Source organism: Aspergillus undulatus (assembly GCF_047715775.1).
Source record: "Aspergillus undulatus strain CBS 261.88 unplaced genomic scaffold BDV17scaffold_16, whole genome shotgun sequence".
Classification (NCBI taxonomy): Eukaryota; Fungi; Ascomycota; class Eurotiomycetes; order Eurotiales; family Aspergillaceae; genus Aspergillus; species Aspergillus undulatus.
This window is the reverse complement of record NW_027396620.1, coordinates 412244-427314: the sequence shown is the minus strand read 5'-3', so window position 1 is coordinate 427314 and position 15071 is coordinate 412244. Positions and strand designations below refer to the sequence as shown.

At 51.0% G+C, this 15071-nt stretch overlaps 5 protein-coding genes across 5 annotated transcripts; 3 read left to right on the top strand and 2 right to left on the bottom strand.

Annotated features, from left to right (window-relative positions):
• Positions 1-183: 183 nt before the first annotated feature.
• On the bottom strand, positions 184-853 carry BDV17DRAFT_290169 (uncharacterized protein; the record flags this gene model as incomplete). Its single annotated transcript, XM_073761832.1, has 2 exons — positions 184-603; positions 716-853. The coding sequence occupies 2 exons, from the start codon at positions 851-853 to the stop codon at positions 184-186; spliced, it is 558 nt and encodes a 185-aa protein (XP_073617026.1).
• Positions 854-1672: 819 nt separating this feature from the next.
• BDV17DRAFT_50082 (AhpD-like protein) lies at positions 1673-2415 on the top strand. The gene has a single exon (XM_073764653.1). The coding sequence runs from the start codon at positions 1785-1787 to the stop codon at positions 2289-2291; it is 507 nt and encodes a 168-aa protein (XP_073617025.1). The 5' UTR covers positions 1673-1784; the 3' UTR covers positions 2292-2415.
• A 6514-nt stretch (positions 2416-8929) lies between these two features.
• BDV17DRAFT_50025 (uncharacterized protein) lies at positions 8930-10146 on the top strand. The gene has a single exon (XM_073764651.1). The coding sequence runs from the start codon at positions 9376-9378 to the stop codon at positions 10108-10110; it is 735 nt and encodes a 244-aa protein (XP_073617024.1). The 5' UTR covers positions 8930-9375; the 3' UTR covers positions 10111-10146.
• A 1319-nt stretch (positions 10147-11465) lies between these two features.
• Positions 11466-13472, top strand: BDV17DRAFT_290166 (uncharacterized protein; the record flags this gene model as incomplete). Its single annotated transcript, XM_073761831.1, has 2 exons — positions 11466-11784; positions 11857-13472. The coding sequence occupies 2 exons, from the start codon at positions 11466-11468 to the stop codon at positions 13470-13472; spliced, it is 1935 nt and encodes a 644-aa protein (XP_073617023.1).
• Positions 13473-14065: 593 nt separating this feature from the next.
• BDV17DRAFT_290165 (uncharacterized protein) lies at positions 14066-14896 on the bottom strand (the record flags this gene model as incomplete). Its single annotated transcript, XM_073761830.1, has 1 exon — positions 14066-14896. The coding sequence occupies one exon, from the start codon at positions 14894-14896 to the stop codon at positions 14066-14068; it is 831 nt and encodes a 276-aa protein (XP_073617022.1).
• Between the last annotated feature and the right edge of the window lie 175 nt (positions 14897-15071).

Genomic DNA, 15071 nt, shown 5'->3' with positions numbered 1-15071 from the left:
ACATGATCGCTCAATAACGCTAACATCCCTCCCTGTGCGCCGAAACTACTAATCCAGCAGCTATTGACATCAAAAGCAATCCATCCTGGACCCTGAATTCCCCGCATAAACCAAGGCAGCAACAACATCCATCGCCCCTTCCTAGAAAGTCCGATCTCAGTATCAAACCATCCATCAGGTCCCCTACCGCAAACTAACCTCATCACTCCCATTAATCGCCTCGCGGAACTTCTTCCTCAGCACCTCAAACAGCGTATCCACGAAACCCTGCGGATCCTCCGCCGCGTCCTTCCCTTTCTTTCCAGTATCAGTATCAGCATCACTGTCCGTATCAGTATCACTGTGCTCCTCGCTCTTAACGCCCGGCTCCTGTTTCGGCTCCTGCCTCTGCTTTTGCCCTTCCACAGTCCCAGCGCCCCTCCCCGCATCAACATTATTATAATGAGTTGTCACAGTAACAGTATCGCTCTTGCTATCGTCGACCACGGTGGGCTCGTTGGTCTCGTCCTCGTCTGGATGCAGCTTGTTGAATTTGTCTAGTTCTTCCATGCCCAGTCTCGCGAAGATCTCGGAGATTAAGTCTGTTTGGGAGGGGATCATGCGCTGTTTTCGGGGGTTGGTTAGTCCATGATTTGAGAAGAACATAGCAGATCAGATGCGAGTCGGCCGTTGTCAAAGAGTGGCGGCTTAGTTAAACTGGACTAGATAGACGTACAGGGCCTGGCACTGGCATTGGAGACCGCGGCTCTAGGTTAGGGCTTGAGGCGTTTTCTTTGGTTGGTAGTGGTAGCGAGGCTGCGAAGGGGGAGAGGAGGAGGACCCCGGCTAAGGTGGTCCATGATATTGTGGGCATCATGTTTGGTGCGGCTGTATAGCTGATAGACTAGTTCTTGTAGAACAAGATAGGGCGTTATGTCTACAGGCAGAAGAAGAATCGTAGATATAGCTAAGTTTTTGCTGGTTTAGAGTAAATATACACCCTGATCCTCGATATTTCTGGCTGACGGTCACCTCGAGGAATTACACAGCCGTCGTGAGGAATGAATGTGTAGTGTGTTTCTAGGGATAGAGGCGCGGGCATGCCAGGCCGGGGGCACTTCCACCTATCCATACTCCCAAGGCGAAATTGCGGCTATTAGTTATGCCATGCGCATACAAGCTTCAGCAATAAGCACTTAGTATTCTTTTATGCATCTGAATCGAATTATCTCGTATATATTGATCGAGAAGTTCACGAAACCCTCCCCGAGGCCGGAGATTACCCGCGTCTAGGGGTAGAGCTGTTCTCTGTTTCATGGCGAGGTGCACAATTGAAACAAGGGGTTCTTCGAGCATTCCAGGGGATGCACCGGAATGCCTATTTTGAGCCCTTGAGGCCAAGGGCCTTAAATTTTCGAGTGTTCGAGGGCCCAGACTGGTGGAGAAGCCGGCCGGGGAATGTCTTGCTGTCTGGCCGATGGCGTTTCAAAGGTTCTTGGAGCTTACCGTGCATCTGCATCTCGGTAACCGGGAGCCCGAGCGTGGGTTTGTCTGTAGTACGGAGTATAGACTTTGGCTAGTATACGGTATTGCGGTGTATGAAGAGGATGTTGAGCTTAGTACGGAGAGTGTGCTCGACCGAGAGCTGGAATCGCTCCGCCGACACCCGATTCGGCCCGCAGTGACATCGTTGGTGCCGGGCATAGAGTAAACCCATCAAGAACCGACTCAATCTTGAACTTGATCCTATTTTCAGTCAGCAAGCTCAACCCATTGAATAACGTCCTCCGTAAATCCAGATCACTATGTCTCAGCAACAACCAACAACCTCAAACCCCGAGGAACGATCTAACCCCTTTAACCCCACCACCACAACAACAGCACCAGGTCCAGCACAATCTGCTCCAGACCTGCACCTAAACCTCGACCAGACCGGCCTTGCAACCCGGCGCGCCGTGCTAGGCTCAAACCACGTCGACCGCTCCATCAACAATACGAACGCCTTCACAGCCCCGATGCAAGAAATGATAACGTCCTGGGCATGGGGCGATGTCTGGAACCGACCTGGGCTGGACCGAAAACAGCGCTCGTTGATGAATATCGGGCTTTTGATTGCACTTAACCGTCAGCTGGAACTGGGAATGCATGTCCGCGGCGCGATTCGCAATGGGCTTTCGGAGCTTGAGATTCGTGAGGCCGTTATGCACGCTACTGTTTATTGTGGCGCGCCGGCGGGTATGGAGGGGATGAGAACCGTTGATACGACGCTGGAGGAGATGGAGAAGAACGGGGAGATGAGGACGTTGAAGTAGGGTGTTGCGGGAGCTGGAGAGGGATCAATAGCTGAAAGGCTTGATGAGGAAAAGGGAGTTTGACATCGGACGAAAGTAAAAATCTGTTAATAGAAGTGGATGAGCTCACAGCATATGATGTGTTTCGCAATGGACTGTATGAGAACTGCAGGTGCTTTATCTCCATGTGTAATGTGATATGGAAGATACTCGGAGTCAAAAAATGCTCTTGATGTGAAGATGACAAGCAACAATATTCAAATCAATGCTCAGAGGATCTCGAAAGACTGGATGAATGTAGCAATATTGCCTGATGCCCAGCAATGTCTAGGCGAAAGATACAGGGAGGAAAGTACTACTAGGTACCGAGGCTGGATTTGAGATCTGACCGTCTGATACCCGGCATCGCTCGTCCGTCTGATACTGTTGGGGAAGGAGCGACGGGCACTCTTAGAATACCAAGTCTCTTCAACCTCTTCTCTATATCATCACAAACCAAGTCCATTTCCACTCTATAGCATGGAAAGCGTTTCATCAGAATGTCTACCATTTCAATTTCGTGGTTTTGGTCCAGAAATACCTTGCTGCCTGCCAAGTCAGATGCCTCGCCAGTGACTGCGCTCATGAGCAAACCGAGGAATAAGTTACGATGCGAAATCACTCGGTGTTCATGACTCTATCTCATGCTACATCAAATGAAGCAGCCGCCGAGATCGAGATAGTCAAGGGTCTACGAAAGCACCTCCCGTCCAATCCATGTCCGATACCTCCTCCAACCTCGAACAGCCATTGCCAACGGGAAAGCAAACAACGCGTGGCGTCTCGCACCATGGGCAACCTTCAAGCACCTTTGAATTTAGATTGCCTGATGCCTGATATCCTAGCGAACCCCAAGCTGTTCGTGCAATCCAGCTAACCCCACCTATACTTGGGCATTCGTGTGCGCCTACGTAAGAATGTTTTCAAAGCACCAGAGGAAACGTAGGGTTTGCGGATGAGTCTTTTCCGGTTGGTTGAACTAGCCTCGCCAGCTCGGACTTGACGCCTTGTTATCAGGGCTTCTGAGTCGGAGTCTTGGAACATTAAGCACCCTACAGTCGTCGGTCGCAGCACATCGCAAAGAACTCGCAAGCCGCTCCGCCGTTCTGGTCAGGCCGTCGGATAGAAGGTGTGTGGCTGACGCGTAGCCACAGCAAGGACCCCCAGAGAAGCATAGCGAATGGGAACAGAGCCGACCACGAGTTTGACCCTCGGCGTGCAGAATGTTCTCTTCTGGAGCTAGCTGAGGCTGGAGAGTCGTCTAGCAAGCGCCGTCGTTATCGACAATCTAGAACCCCACTGCGTGACGACTCGGCTTACGTAGCTTCAGGTGACGGGGCTGCAGGGGCTGGAGTGAGGTTAACACAAAGACCGCGAATGCTTTTTTAACCCCGGGGGAATCACGTATGCATGGTGAGCTTATACTTGGGTTGATATCGTGTCTAGCAACGAGAAAGGTATGCTGGTTGCTGATCATTCTGGTTCCAGTTGTTAGGGCACAGTGCCGAACAACGAGCCGGGTAGGAGATTGGAGGTGCGGGCGTGTGCTTATTCGTCACGGCATAACCCCACAGCAATTTGCAAAGGGCAGAAGTTGACCTCGGGATTATTTTGTGGGACAGCATTGTGGGAGGAAGTGAAGTCTGAAGAAAAAATCAATAAATTGTGGGTTCGGCTGGTGTCCGCGTCGTGTGGTTGACAGTTTGATGAAAACATCTGAACTGACCTGTCGGCAGTTTAAGCCCCGACACCGAGCCCGATTTCAGCTGTAAATGACTGAAATGTTGATTTCCAGTTTACACCTCGGTGGACGTTCAACAGGTTTGACTTTGATCAGGATGTCCCAGTTCCACCCTCGTTTCCTCGGACCCTGACGATCTCGCTGACTCAAAAAGCCCTCACTGATACGTACTAGTAATCCCCGGTATCACTGGTATGATACAGTATCGATACTGCTTGGCTTTGTCAGCGGGAAAAGACTGTCCGGCCCCACAGCTTCTAGATCTCAATTCCTCCGAGCAAAACACACTCGTCAAGCCGTTCATGCTTCAGTTTGTCCCTGCTTGAGACCATGGTTGAGATCTCTCCAAACCCCAGGGATCTGGAAAGCCGTCCCAGATTGTCTCGTCTCTTGATGATATTCTTCGACTTCCTTAGCCTTCTATCACAATCCCTGTAGGGCCAGACTTCAAGACTCCATCAAAGCGATCCGTACTCGTATTGAGGTCCCCGACTGCTTGGCCTTGCCACTCACATCTGCTCATCGCAAAGTTCCAAGGTCTTAACTTCTTGTCCTCGGTCCGCTACTAGGGGCCAAAGAAAATGCTAACCTAAACTCAGGTCTAAGAGAACTCCGCCCACAATCCACATGGCCATCCTGCAAGTGGCGCGAAATTGCAGGAGCGGATTGGCGGATAGTCCAGCTTCTTGTTTCGTTGAGACGCTGGTCGAGACAGACGAGACTCGATCTTCTCAAGGCATATCCACGATCCACTTAGCTGATCCTGATTTGTGGCATCCAAAGACCCTGATCCAGCTCCATCGGCCGCTCGGGCAAACGTCGTCCGTCCGGTGGATTCCTAAGGCTAATCGAGCTGTCGCAGGGCCGAAGAGAATATGGTTACCTGATGCTCGCATGCTCGGTGACGGTGCACAGTCTATCTCGGCCAGTGGTGTCACACTCATAAATTGGAAGCGATTCTAGGCACGAAGTGGAGTTTAACTCATTGGATCGTTGTCTCCAAGAAATCAGCCTTATGCCAGCTTGCCAAGCTGAACCGGACGGCGCTTCTTGGTATAGCGTCAGCCCAGTGAGCAGGGGTCTCCCGCTAGCCACAAATGGGCGGTAGACGGCAAATCAGGGTCAGGCCGGGCTCCATCATTCATGTCTGAACTCTGAACAAGAACTTTCGTGGCTCCGCTCGAACGTTGATGGTCATGATACAGCGTCGATAATGCGATCTGGATCGCTAATAACACTGCCTGCTCTGCTCAACATCTCAACTCTCGATCATTCGATTTAGTCATTGGGTGAGACCTCAAGACTGCCGATGCTGGATGCCCAGGCTCTAACGAGATCAACATGCGGCCGGAACTTGGCGTCTCAGCCCTTTTTTTGGGGATTCAAGACACGGATCCACTGCGTTCAGGGACTCAGATGCAACTGGGGTTCCAGGCTGAAATATTGATCTCTGGGCTTGAGCCTTGTAAGTTGTCGGCCCTCGGCTGAGGGGTTCGTCTTGGAATCAGCCCAGTGACTCCCTCGTTGCCCTTGTGCAGTAAGAGGAAATTGCAGCTAATTTCACCGTTTGTGTCGACTTGCATTCTGACTCAAAAAGTCCAAGCCCGTACAGATTACAGTGAATTACGATTGGTCAACTCCGTATGCAGCGTGCTTATGCCACATCGTCTACTTCGCCTCGAATGGTACAGAGTAAGTAGCGACGTGCGCCAGTCCGGGGTACTCCCGGCTATCCGGACTAAGCTCTCGCTAAAATGAGGCAGGTAGATACACCTTATTGTCCATGGCGCCTTCAAAATAGGACTAGACGCCGGTGGCAACGTGGGCGAAGCTGGTGCATACGTATACACCCTGCGTACGTAGTCCCTGTTGTCACAGTTGATAGGCGAGACGGCTCTGTTTTCCAACTGATCTAACCAGAAAAAGCCCGTAACTCCGGATACCATTCACACGGAGAACAAGGGGAAAAAGCTAAGCCTTTCTAAACTCACAGCTAAACGGGAGCCAGTATCCAGTCCCAATCCCAGGGCCAGGGCCAGAAATAGAGCGGCCCAGAATAACATTTTCCTCGTAAACTTATAGATTTACAGATATCGAGTTCGGCCGGGAACTTCGGTTAGATACGTAATCGTCCCCCGGGGCCCAAGCCAGAATCACAAAATGGGCTCGACAGCCGACGTATCATGGATGGTTTTGGCCGGGCGAGAGCCTAGACTTGGAAGACTCAACTCTCAAGAGTACGGAGAAACTTGGGCAGAAGAAATGCATGGATAGAATGAGCAAATCTTGCGCTACCGTTGGCGCTTACGGGTTAGTTCTGGTGCTGGTTCAGGGTCTACTATGAGCTTACCGGTGGACCCATGATCAATACTAAACTCGCATAATTAAATCAACCAAGTTACGACTTGAAGTGGACTTGACTCCTTGATCCCTTGGACTCTTGGAGTGACCTCAATCTTTGTGTAGATCCGAGGATCAAGAAAGTAAAATTATGTACGTAAAAACAAGAGTTTATGCACAAACTAAAATACCAGGGACTGTTCTGAACTTCTGCGGTGCTTCTGCCGGGATCCGCTCGACCCGACTGTGCCAATAATAAACTCGAATATTATCCGAGTCGAGTCCGCGGAAGACTGGTTCGAGCGTCCCAATCTCCCAAGGACGGGGGCATTTTGCGACGCCTGTTTCGTTTCGTTTCATTAAATCCGAGAGTCGGATTTCCGCTGTTCCTGGGTTGGCAATTACGACCGCACCTGGCACCTGCACTCACCAATTCCGTCAGGTCAAGTCTCAATTTTGAGTTCAGGATTCGTATGTTTGTTGTCTGAGCATCGTGATTGACGCTTGCACTTGCATCTTTAGCGATGAAGCAGACGGTCGCTTCGTTCCAGAGCCATACAAACGCTGCCAATCAGCCTTAGACTAGCAATTTTATGCGCGGGCGGTTCAGACAGCGTGGTTAAAAGCTTGTCCACAAGGCTCTTCTACGTACCTAACGGGGCTAGCCAGCGCCGCTTAGCCTGTTGCGGGAGGGATGGGCGTCCCTGATCTTTACGGAGTACGGAGGCCCTTTCTTTGTATTTTTAGAGTACGTTGCTGAAGAATAATACCCTTGGGTGATAATTCATAATTGGGTTTGTGGGTGAAGAAAGCCGTCGCATTATTGTCCATCTACAGATGTTTTCGCGTATCTATAGCCTGGAAAAGGGTTGATTAGATGACTTCCGGGCCATCCGGGTACCAGGGGTGGCCTTTCTGTATACCAAGTGTTTCGGGAACCCTGGAGCCAACGTCAATCCATGCATAGCGGTTCGTGTTATACCTACGCTCCAGCGCTGACCATCGCAATCGTATCGTAATCGTCATCCCAGAAATTGAGGGTTCTCAAGGCCTCATATTACTGGTCTGCCGCTAGGACCAAGCCTTAGCAGCCTTGGGTCTGATCTGCTTGATTCTTGGACCGTGAGCAACAAGTAACAAGTTGAATTTGGGAGATTATTTTGCCGTATCTATGGAGTAAGGCCACGTTTTCCATTTGGTCAGTTGGCTCAGCCTTGCCTCGGTTCATGGTATCTTAATCTGTTATCAATATCAGTTAGACTACTACTTAACTTACGCAGCGAATTCGTAGATTCAGCGATATAGTGGCCTTATGCTGACGACAAGGGACACGTACTAGGCTATCCGACAGGGACCAAAGGGGTTAGATTAGTCTAGTCTGTGGATTGTGGAGGTGTGAGTGAGGCCCTGAAAGAGGTTCGGCGCCTCTTCAGGCTCAAGACGGTTTAGACTGGAGAGCGGACTATTCACGGGTCTGTCTAAAACTGTGGCTGACGCTGCGCAGGTTGATGCTAAAAGAGGCGCGGTTGTCCGTACCACGTACTCGTTTCGACTTACAAGTTGCAAGGGCCCGAGGATTGTGGATTGTGGACAGTGGGCTTGAGTAAGGCGGGTGGAGCTGGGTGTACTTCGGAGATACTGCACAGATTCTATCATACGGAGTACGTACTCAACATTCAGACAATAGCAAATTGAAGATGAAAAGGAGAATTAATCGGAATTAAGGTCAATTCCCCAGGGCTGACACGAGCGAAAGTGCTAATTGGGCTTGAGGACGTCAAAGCAAATGAAACCGCAGTGAAGAATTATGCTGCCTAGCGACAGCTCCACCAGACTGAAGCTCGAGTCCACAGTGGGCTGGGCGACGAACTAAGACTAAGAGTCTAAGGTACACTCGGAGCAGCGCTAACTGACTAACTCGCACGCTAATCCAAGCCCCGTTTTCTCGGGCTTCATGGTCTGAGCTTCATGAGAGAGACCCTGGACGAGCCGGTTTCATAGTCGTTGGATGCTTTCTTATTTCTTCATCTATTCCCTTTCCTAACACCTTGTCTTCTCATTCTGCCCTCTTTCAGCTTCATCTTCCACCTTAGATTCTCGCCTCCCTCTTCACTCCTTCTTGCCTAGACTTTCCTTCCATACATCTATCCTCTCGTGTTGACCTTAGTTGACCTTGCTCCTCCCCCCTCTATCTATCGCCTACGCTTATCGACACTCAATATCTTCGACCCTCAACTCCTCTCAGCCGTTTGATTTCTGGCTCCTGCACTTCTCTGGAAGACTGCTGCTCGAGCTATTCTACATTCTATCACCAAACATTTCTTTTTTTTCTCCCGCTTTCCGCCGTTGAAACCCAGGGCTACTGTATCCTGGTCCAGTTCGCAACCATCATCTTCGCAACGGCTCTTCCAGTTACCTATTCCAGGTTGGACCAGGGCCTGCCAAAAGATAATAATAAACGCAAACCGTTGCTGCACTAAACCGACGTGTCAATTCTGATCGGGATCCTGGTTTCCGCAGCCCACGCAGCTCCCCGTGGTCAGCGCTACTTCAGAACCCGTTTTTCTGTCTGATTCGGATTGTCCACCGAGTCGAGTGGATACTACCTCTCTGGCATCGAAGCAAGGCAGGGGCGTCTCGATTCGTCCATCGGTTTGCTGTCAGATCTGCGCCCAGGTTGTCTACAGATCGAAGGCGCGTTACACGAAGGAAACCACAAACATCGTCGAAGACAGCTGGTGTGTGTCCTCTTACCCAATTTTTCGCTTGTTGCTTTTCTTTTTTTTTTCTTTTCGAGATTTTTTCCCCTTCTTTTTCATTGCTTCCTTTTCTCAGTGTAGAGAGTTTCGAATAAATTTTTCCGTCACTCTCTTATCGCACCAGTCGTTGTCAATTTTTAACGGGGACATTCGAGCTGACTGTTCGCCTAAAGGTTCTCATCTTTTCTTTTTCCTGATTCTGTATCAGATTGTCCGTGCCAGGGAGATGTCTAGCTGCAGGGCAAGTTTTGTGTCGATCCTGAACAACGATGATAACCCGGCATTCGCGGTTCGATCGGACTACGGGGAACCTAAGAATTATCATACCTCATCACACCAGTACCCAGTGGATCAGTTGCCATCAAGAAGCACGTCAGGTCACTATTATGGGCGCACATACTCTGATTCCCCGTCGCCCAGGGTAATGCGGCAACCATTCGACCCAGTCACAGAAGCCACCCGGCCAGCCTCGCCGGGGTCTTCGGACTGCTCTTCATATGATCACCCAGCTAGCTCGAGGGCAGGGTCCTACTACCACCCTTATCCTGGTTTCCAGGATCCGCACGCTTACCGACCTCATCCGGAAAAGCGGCTGAGCGGTAATTCCATGGCTGAACCGCCTTCTCCTCAAACATCGATCGCAAGCACCTCGAAGGAGTCTGTTGCTCCCAAACCAGCCCGCAAAAACAAGTACCCCTGTCCGTTCGCTGCCAGTCACGCCTGCACCGCTACATTTACGACATCGGGGCATGCGGCACGTCATGGCAAGAAACACACGGGAGAGAAGAGCGTGCACTGTCCGATTTGCAACAAGGCTTTCACACGGAAAGACAACATGAAGCAACATATCCGCACACATCGAACACATTCCGACGACATGTCTCAAAATTCGACGCCACAAAGCAGCGATACGAGCCGCGAATGGGCGGCCAGGAGGAACAATCCTATGTACGATAATTAGGTGGACGCATCTTCAAGGCTACGATTTCCAACGACAACATGAGGACAACGACTTTGATGTGTACGGCAGCCATCATCGAGTTTCTCCAACACCATCACGAAGGTCGGCGAGGAATACAGGTGTGAGAAAATCACATTCTACAAACTGCCATCGAGCCCAATAGCTCATGAGACTCGGATAAGTCCCAGCACTCGAAATCGAGCGGTGCTCTTGATCATGATGGTCCGAGGGGCAACGCTTGTGAGACAGGCAATGATGACTGCTGGGCGATTCTAGCTGCCACATTCTTCTGGTCCTGATTTTTTTTCTTCCTCGCCCGACGGTGGCGGATAGATTTTTATCCATAGACTTTTGTTCTCAGGCGAGCGACAAGAGTTGGCGTCTTCTCAACTCTTATGTCTCTGTACGACGAGAGCAGCGTGCATTTTCTGCCTTCTTTCCTTCATCATCTTCATTGCATCATGTTCTCGCGTTCAAATCATTGCATGTATGTTATTGGCGTTTTCATCACTTGTCAATTCTTGTCTATTTCTCTGTCACGACGTGGCATGAAGGTCATTGCCCAATGGGCCGGAGCATGTACAGTATCGAAGAGCGACGACAGCAAAGGGCTCATTATTTAAAGCCCAAATCATATAATACCCAAAGGGTGCTTCTCTTGAATACGATTTTCGATGCTCTTGAGTAACCATGGAACAGTAGTGCCAAGTAATGGATGGCCCGGGGTAGAAGCCAGGCTGGATCAGGAACCCAGCGGCCCCAGAGTTGGGCGCGAATCTGTGGATCTGATTTGATGTCTTATGCTATAGCCTCGATCAACTCGATATATCCCCGGTCAATGCCTTTTGCTTTTGCGCTAGCCGGTCTCTTGACAGGTCAATACTAGGGTGTTAAGGATGGCCGGTGAGTGGTCGTATGACATCATATCTCTCGCTAGTAATACTAGGATTGCGCTATAGCACAAGCAGCGTCATAATGAATCCCGCCTGCATAGTCCATTCACTAAGCGACATTCCTGAGCCGCCTTTACTGGGTCGGATGACGGTCTTCCAGACCTAATTCACCGAGACAGCATGCGGAGATGGCCGGCAGCCACAGATGAACGATCGAGAACCTGGTGATATGTGGCTTGAACACAGCCCTGACTTGACAAGATGACCCCCGTTACGTCAGAGGAAGTCAGTGACTGCGGCTGGTGCCCCGCGCTCGCCACACTTAAAACAGCCCTGCCTTGGCCTCATGATCAATCTCTCCCAATTATCAGTTGTGCCGTCATCTTCATCACCCATGGATAATTGAGCTTCACTTCCATCTTCTCGTCTCATTCATTCTTTCCCTTCAACCACCACTGAACAATGGCTTACTACGATAGCCGACCACCATACCCCCCGGCAGACTACCCCGAGCCGCCCAGCTACACGTACTCGGGCGGCAGTCATGCAACGGATGTGATGCCGCATGGCAACCCCACCAGCGGACACGGATCCAGAGACGCATACTACCGCAACCATCCTGCAAGAGACGCGTACGAATACGGATATGACGACTATCCCTCCGACTCGCGGTCTTCACGCAAGGCTCGTCATAGGGCGTCGACCACCGGCGGCTACTACGACGACCCCTACGATGAATACGAACCCCGCTCGCGACGATCCAGGCACTACGATGAACGACGTGCGTTTCATCCTTCCCATCTACCTATCAAACGGGTCCAAGGTAAGTTAACACGAGGCTGACCTCAATCAGGCGGACGTGAGAAGTACGCCTATTCCCCCTCGACTAGCCGCTCGCCACCCCGTCGCCGGAGGTCGCTCTCAGAGCGTGCCCTTGGTGCACTCGGCCTGGGGGCCGGCGCAGGTGCCAATCACCATGGCAGTGACCGCGGTCGTTCTCGTGGTCGCCACCACGGGTCATACTCGTACTCGCCATCTCCAGCCCGTGGAAGCCACCCCCACCGTGGAAAGAGCGAGGCGCGGATCGCCCAGGCTGTCAAGGCTGCGGTGACTGCCGGAGCGGTTGAGGCTTTCCGTGCCCGTAAGGAACCGGGCGACTGGAGCGGACCTAAGGGCAAACGTGTTCTCACGGCTGCCCTTGCTGCGGGTGGCACTGATGGGCTGGTCGATCGAAACCCCGACAAGCACTCTAAACGCCATGTCCTCGAGTCGACGCTTGCTGGCCTTGCGACCAACCGTCTCGTCAATGGATCCCGCTCCCGTTCAAGATCTCGCCGACATGGCGGTCGTTCTCGTTCCCGCTCCAGGAGCCGAGGAGGCAAGACCAAGGATGTTGCTCTCATGGGCATTCTTGCTGCTGCTGGTAAAGAGGCGTACGACAGATACCAGAAGTCTCACTCGCGCTCACGCCCGCGACACCGCTCCGACTCTCGAGGCAGTTATGATGACCACGACTCCCGTCCTCGCCACAAGCGTAGCAAGAGTGTGTCTGACTATATCAACAAAGGCATAGCGGCCTTAGGTCTCGACGATAAATGTGAAAGACGGGACAAGGATGACCGGCGCCGTCGCCACCATCGATCATCGCGCTACAATGACTACTCCGACGATCGATACAGCGACGATGACTACTACCGCCGTCATCCGAGCCCGCCGCGAACCAGGCATTCCAGAGATGTGAGTCGACCTTATTACATTCCTGCCGCGGGAGCCAGGAGCATTGGGGATTGCGATCACGATCGCTCGACCGTGGGATACTACTCGCGCCCTGGCTCCCAAAGCGTCTACGAGAGGCCACGCGAGTCGAGGCAAAAAGAGAAAGAGGCGGGAAGGAACGAAGACAAAGAAAAAGAGAATGGTTCTGACGCGAATGATAGTACCGATGATCTCAAAAAGCTGAAAAAAGCCAACCGGGAGACAATCTGGGCCACGACCCTCGCTGCCGCAGCCTCCGTCCACGCAGCCCACTCCCTAACCGAGAACATGGAACAGCACAAAGAACGGTCTAAAAAAATCATAGAGGGCGAAATATCACCCGAAGAAGCCCGCCGCCAAAAACGCAAAAATCAATTCTCCGACGCAGCGAGTCTAGGCGTTGCCGCGCTGAGTATCAAGTCCGCCGCCGCGGAATGGCAGCATTTCAACGAGAAACGCCACGAGCGAGCGAACCTGCATAAAGTTTGTAAGGAACGGTCGAAATCTCTGAATAAGGGCCAGTCTCGCTCTAACCCTCGAAATTCGTATCGCTCCCATCATTCGAAATCGCATCCCTCGAGATCGCAACGCAGCCAGAGTCTCAGCCAGCGCCCGCCAAGGACTATGTACCCCGATGAGATTGAAGAGAATTGGTCACTCCCTGATAGGACTCGATCTGTCGGTGGTGGGCGGTCGCCTAGTGTTATGGTTTAATGATTTTCATTTTGTCTTGAATTGGCTTTCCTTCCCTTTTTCTGATAAATGTGGAACGGACATATGATTGATATATCGCGATTGTTTCTATTTCTTGACCTTACGTTCACGACTTATGATCTATGACAACCTACCATGTATTTACATTATCTGGTCTGGCTGGCAATGACCTTATGACTCTTATGACCCTCATGACCTGATTTTCTACGAGACTGTCTGCTTGATACGATTTTTTGCCACATTATGGCTTATGCCTGTCCTATTCCGGGTTCTATCTCTTGGTCTCATATGCTGGCTCTGTATGATTTACTTGATATATTATGCGTATAGCGAGTTGAGTTAATTAAAATTGTATACATTTGCTTCCCGTCTGGTATCCTTTCCTGAGATCTAGATCTACTGCCTACCTACTTATGAAATCGTGTTTATAATGCATCCAAGCATATGTTGCTAGCAGAACCTTCCTCTCTTTCATTCCGCTATATAAGTAGTTCATGAACACAAGACATACAAGACAGGTAACAACAAACGAAAAATCATAAGGATAGGACGTACCTAAGTACCCAGCTCAGCTCACTCACGCACTCACTCACTCAACCATCTTTAAACTCCCTCAACTCCGGCAAAGGCCACGGCCCCAACAAACCATTCTTAATCAAGTACTCCCTCAACTCCAATAACTTCCACAACCCCATCATATCCCCATTCTCAGACCGGCGATTAAACCAGTCCCACGCAGGCTGGAATAGCGGACGTACATGTTTCCTGATGACACTACTATCTTTCTCCTCGTTTTGATCTTCGTCCTTCAGCGCCACAAGTATAGACCCCCACATCCGATCTAAACGCTCAGCATGACATATATTCCGGCAAAGGAGAAGCATCACGGCCTCCGTAAACGAATGCGGGTTGAGTGTGCGAACGGGGTACAATCCCACCCAAGGCGCTGGAAGTCTCGTTGCATTATTCGAGAGGACCAAGTCCGCATGCTCGCCCTTCGCAAGCACACCACAGAAATCAATAGATAGGCCTAAATCACTATCATCAAGCCACCAAAGCACCTCCGACTTTTTATGGAAACTAAGCAAGTACCTCCAATCATCTAGATGGAAGTGCGCCGTCTCGACAGAATGGTACCGGTCGATTTGTAAGAGCGGGTCACTGTTTACATTCCGGTCTTTATCCCGGTCGACGTGGAGTTCCGGGCATTTGGGGTGGGTGCAGAGGAAGGAGTAGCCGGCGTTTGTGAGCGTGTTGGTAGCGGATGAGATGAGGTGGTCTGGGATTACAAATTCGATTTCTCGGATGTTGAAGGTGCACCCGGTGAGGGTTAGGCCTGTCCAGCCGAAGATCATGTTTGGGATGTGGGCTTCATCGAGGAGGAAGGCGACGAGGGAGGCGAGTCTTTGTGATGTGGGTGGCATTTTCCAAGGGAGTTGTATGGTGCAGGCGATGGTGTTTCGAGACTGAGGTTGGGTGCTTGGTATAAAACGGAAGCTGAGAATGGTACTTACTGGTGCTTTATACTCTTGGTTAATAGGTGAAGTGAATTTATACTTGTCCGCCTTTGTCTTTGAGAAGCCGGGATGGATAGAACAA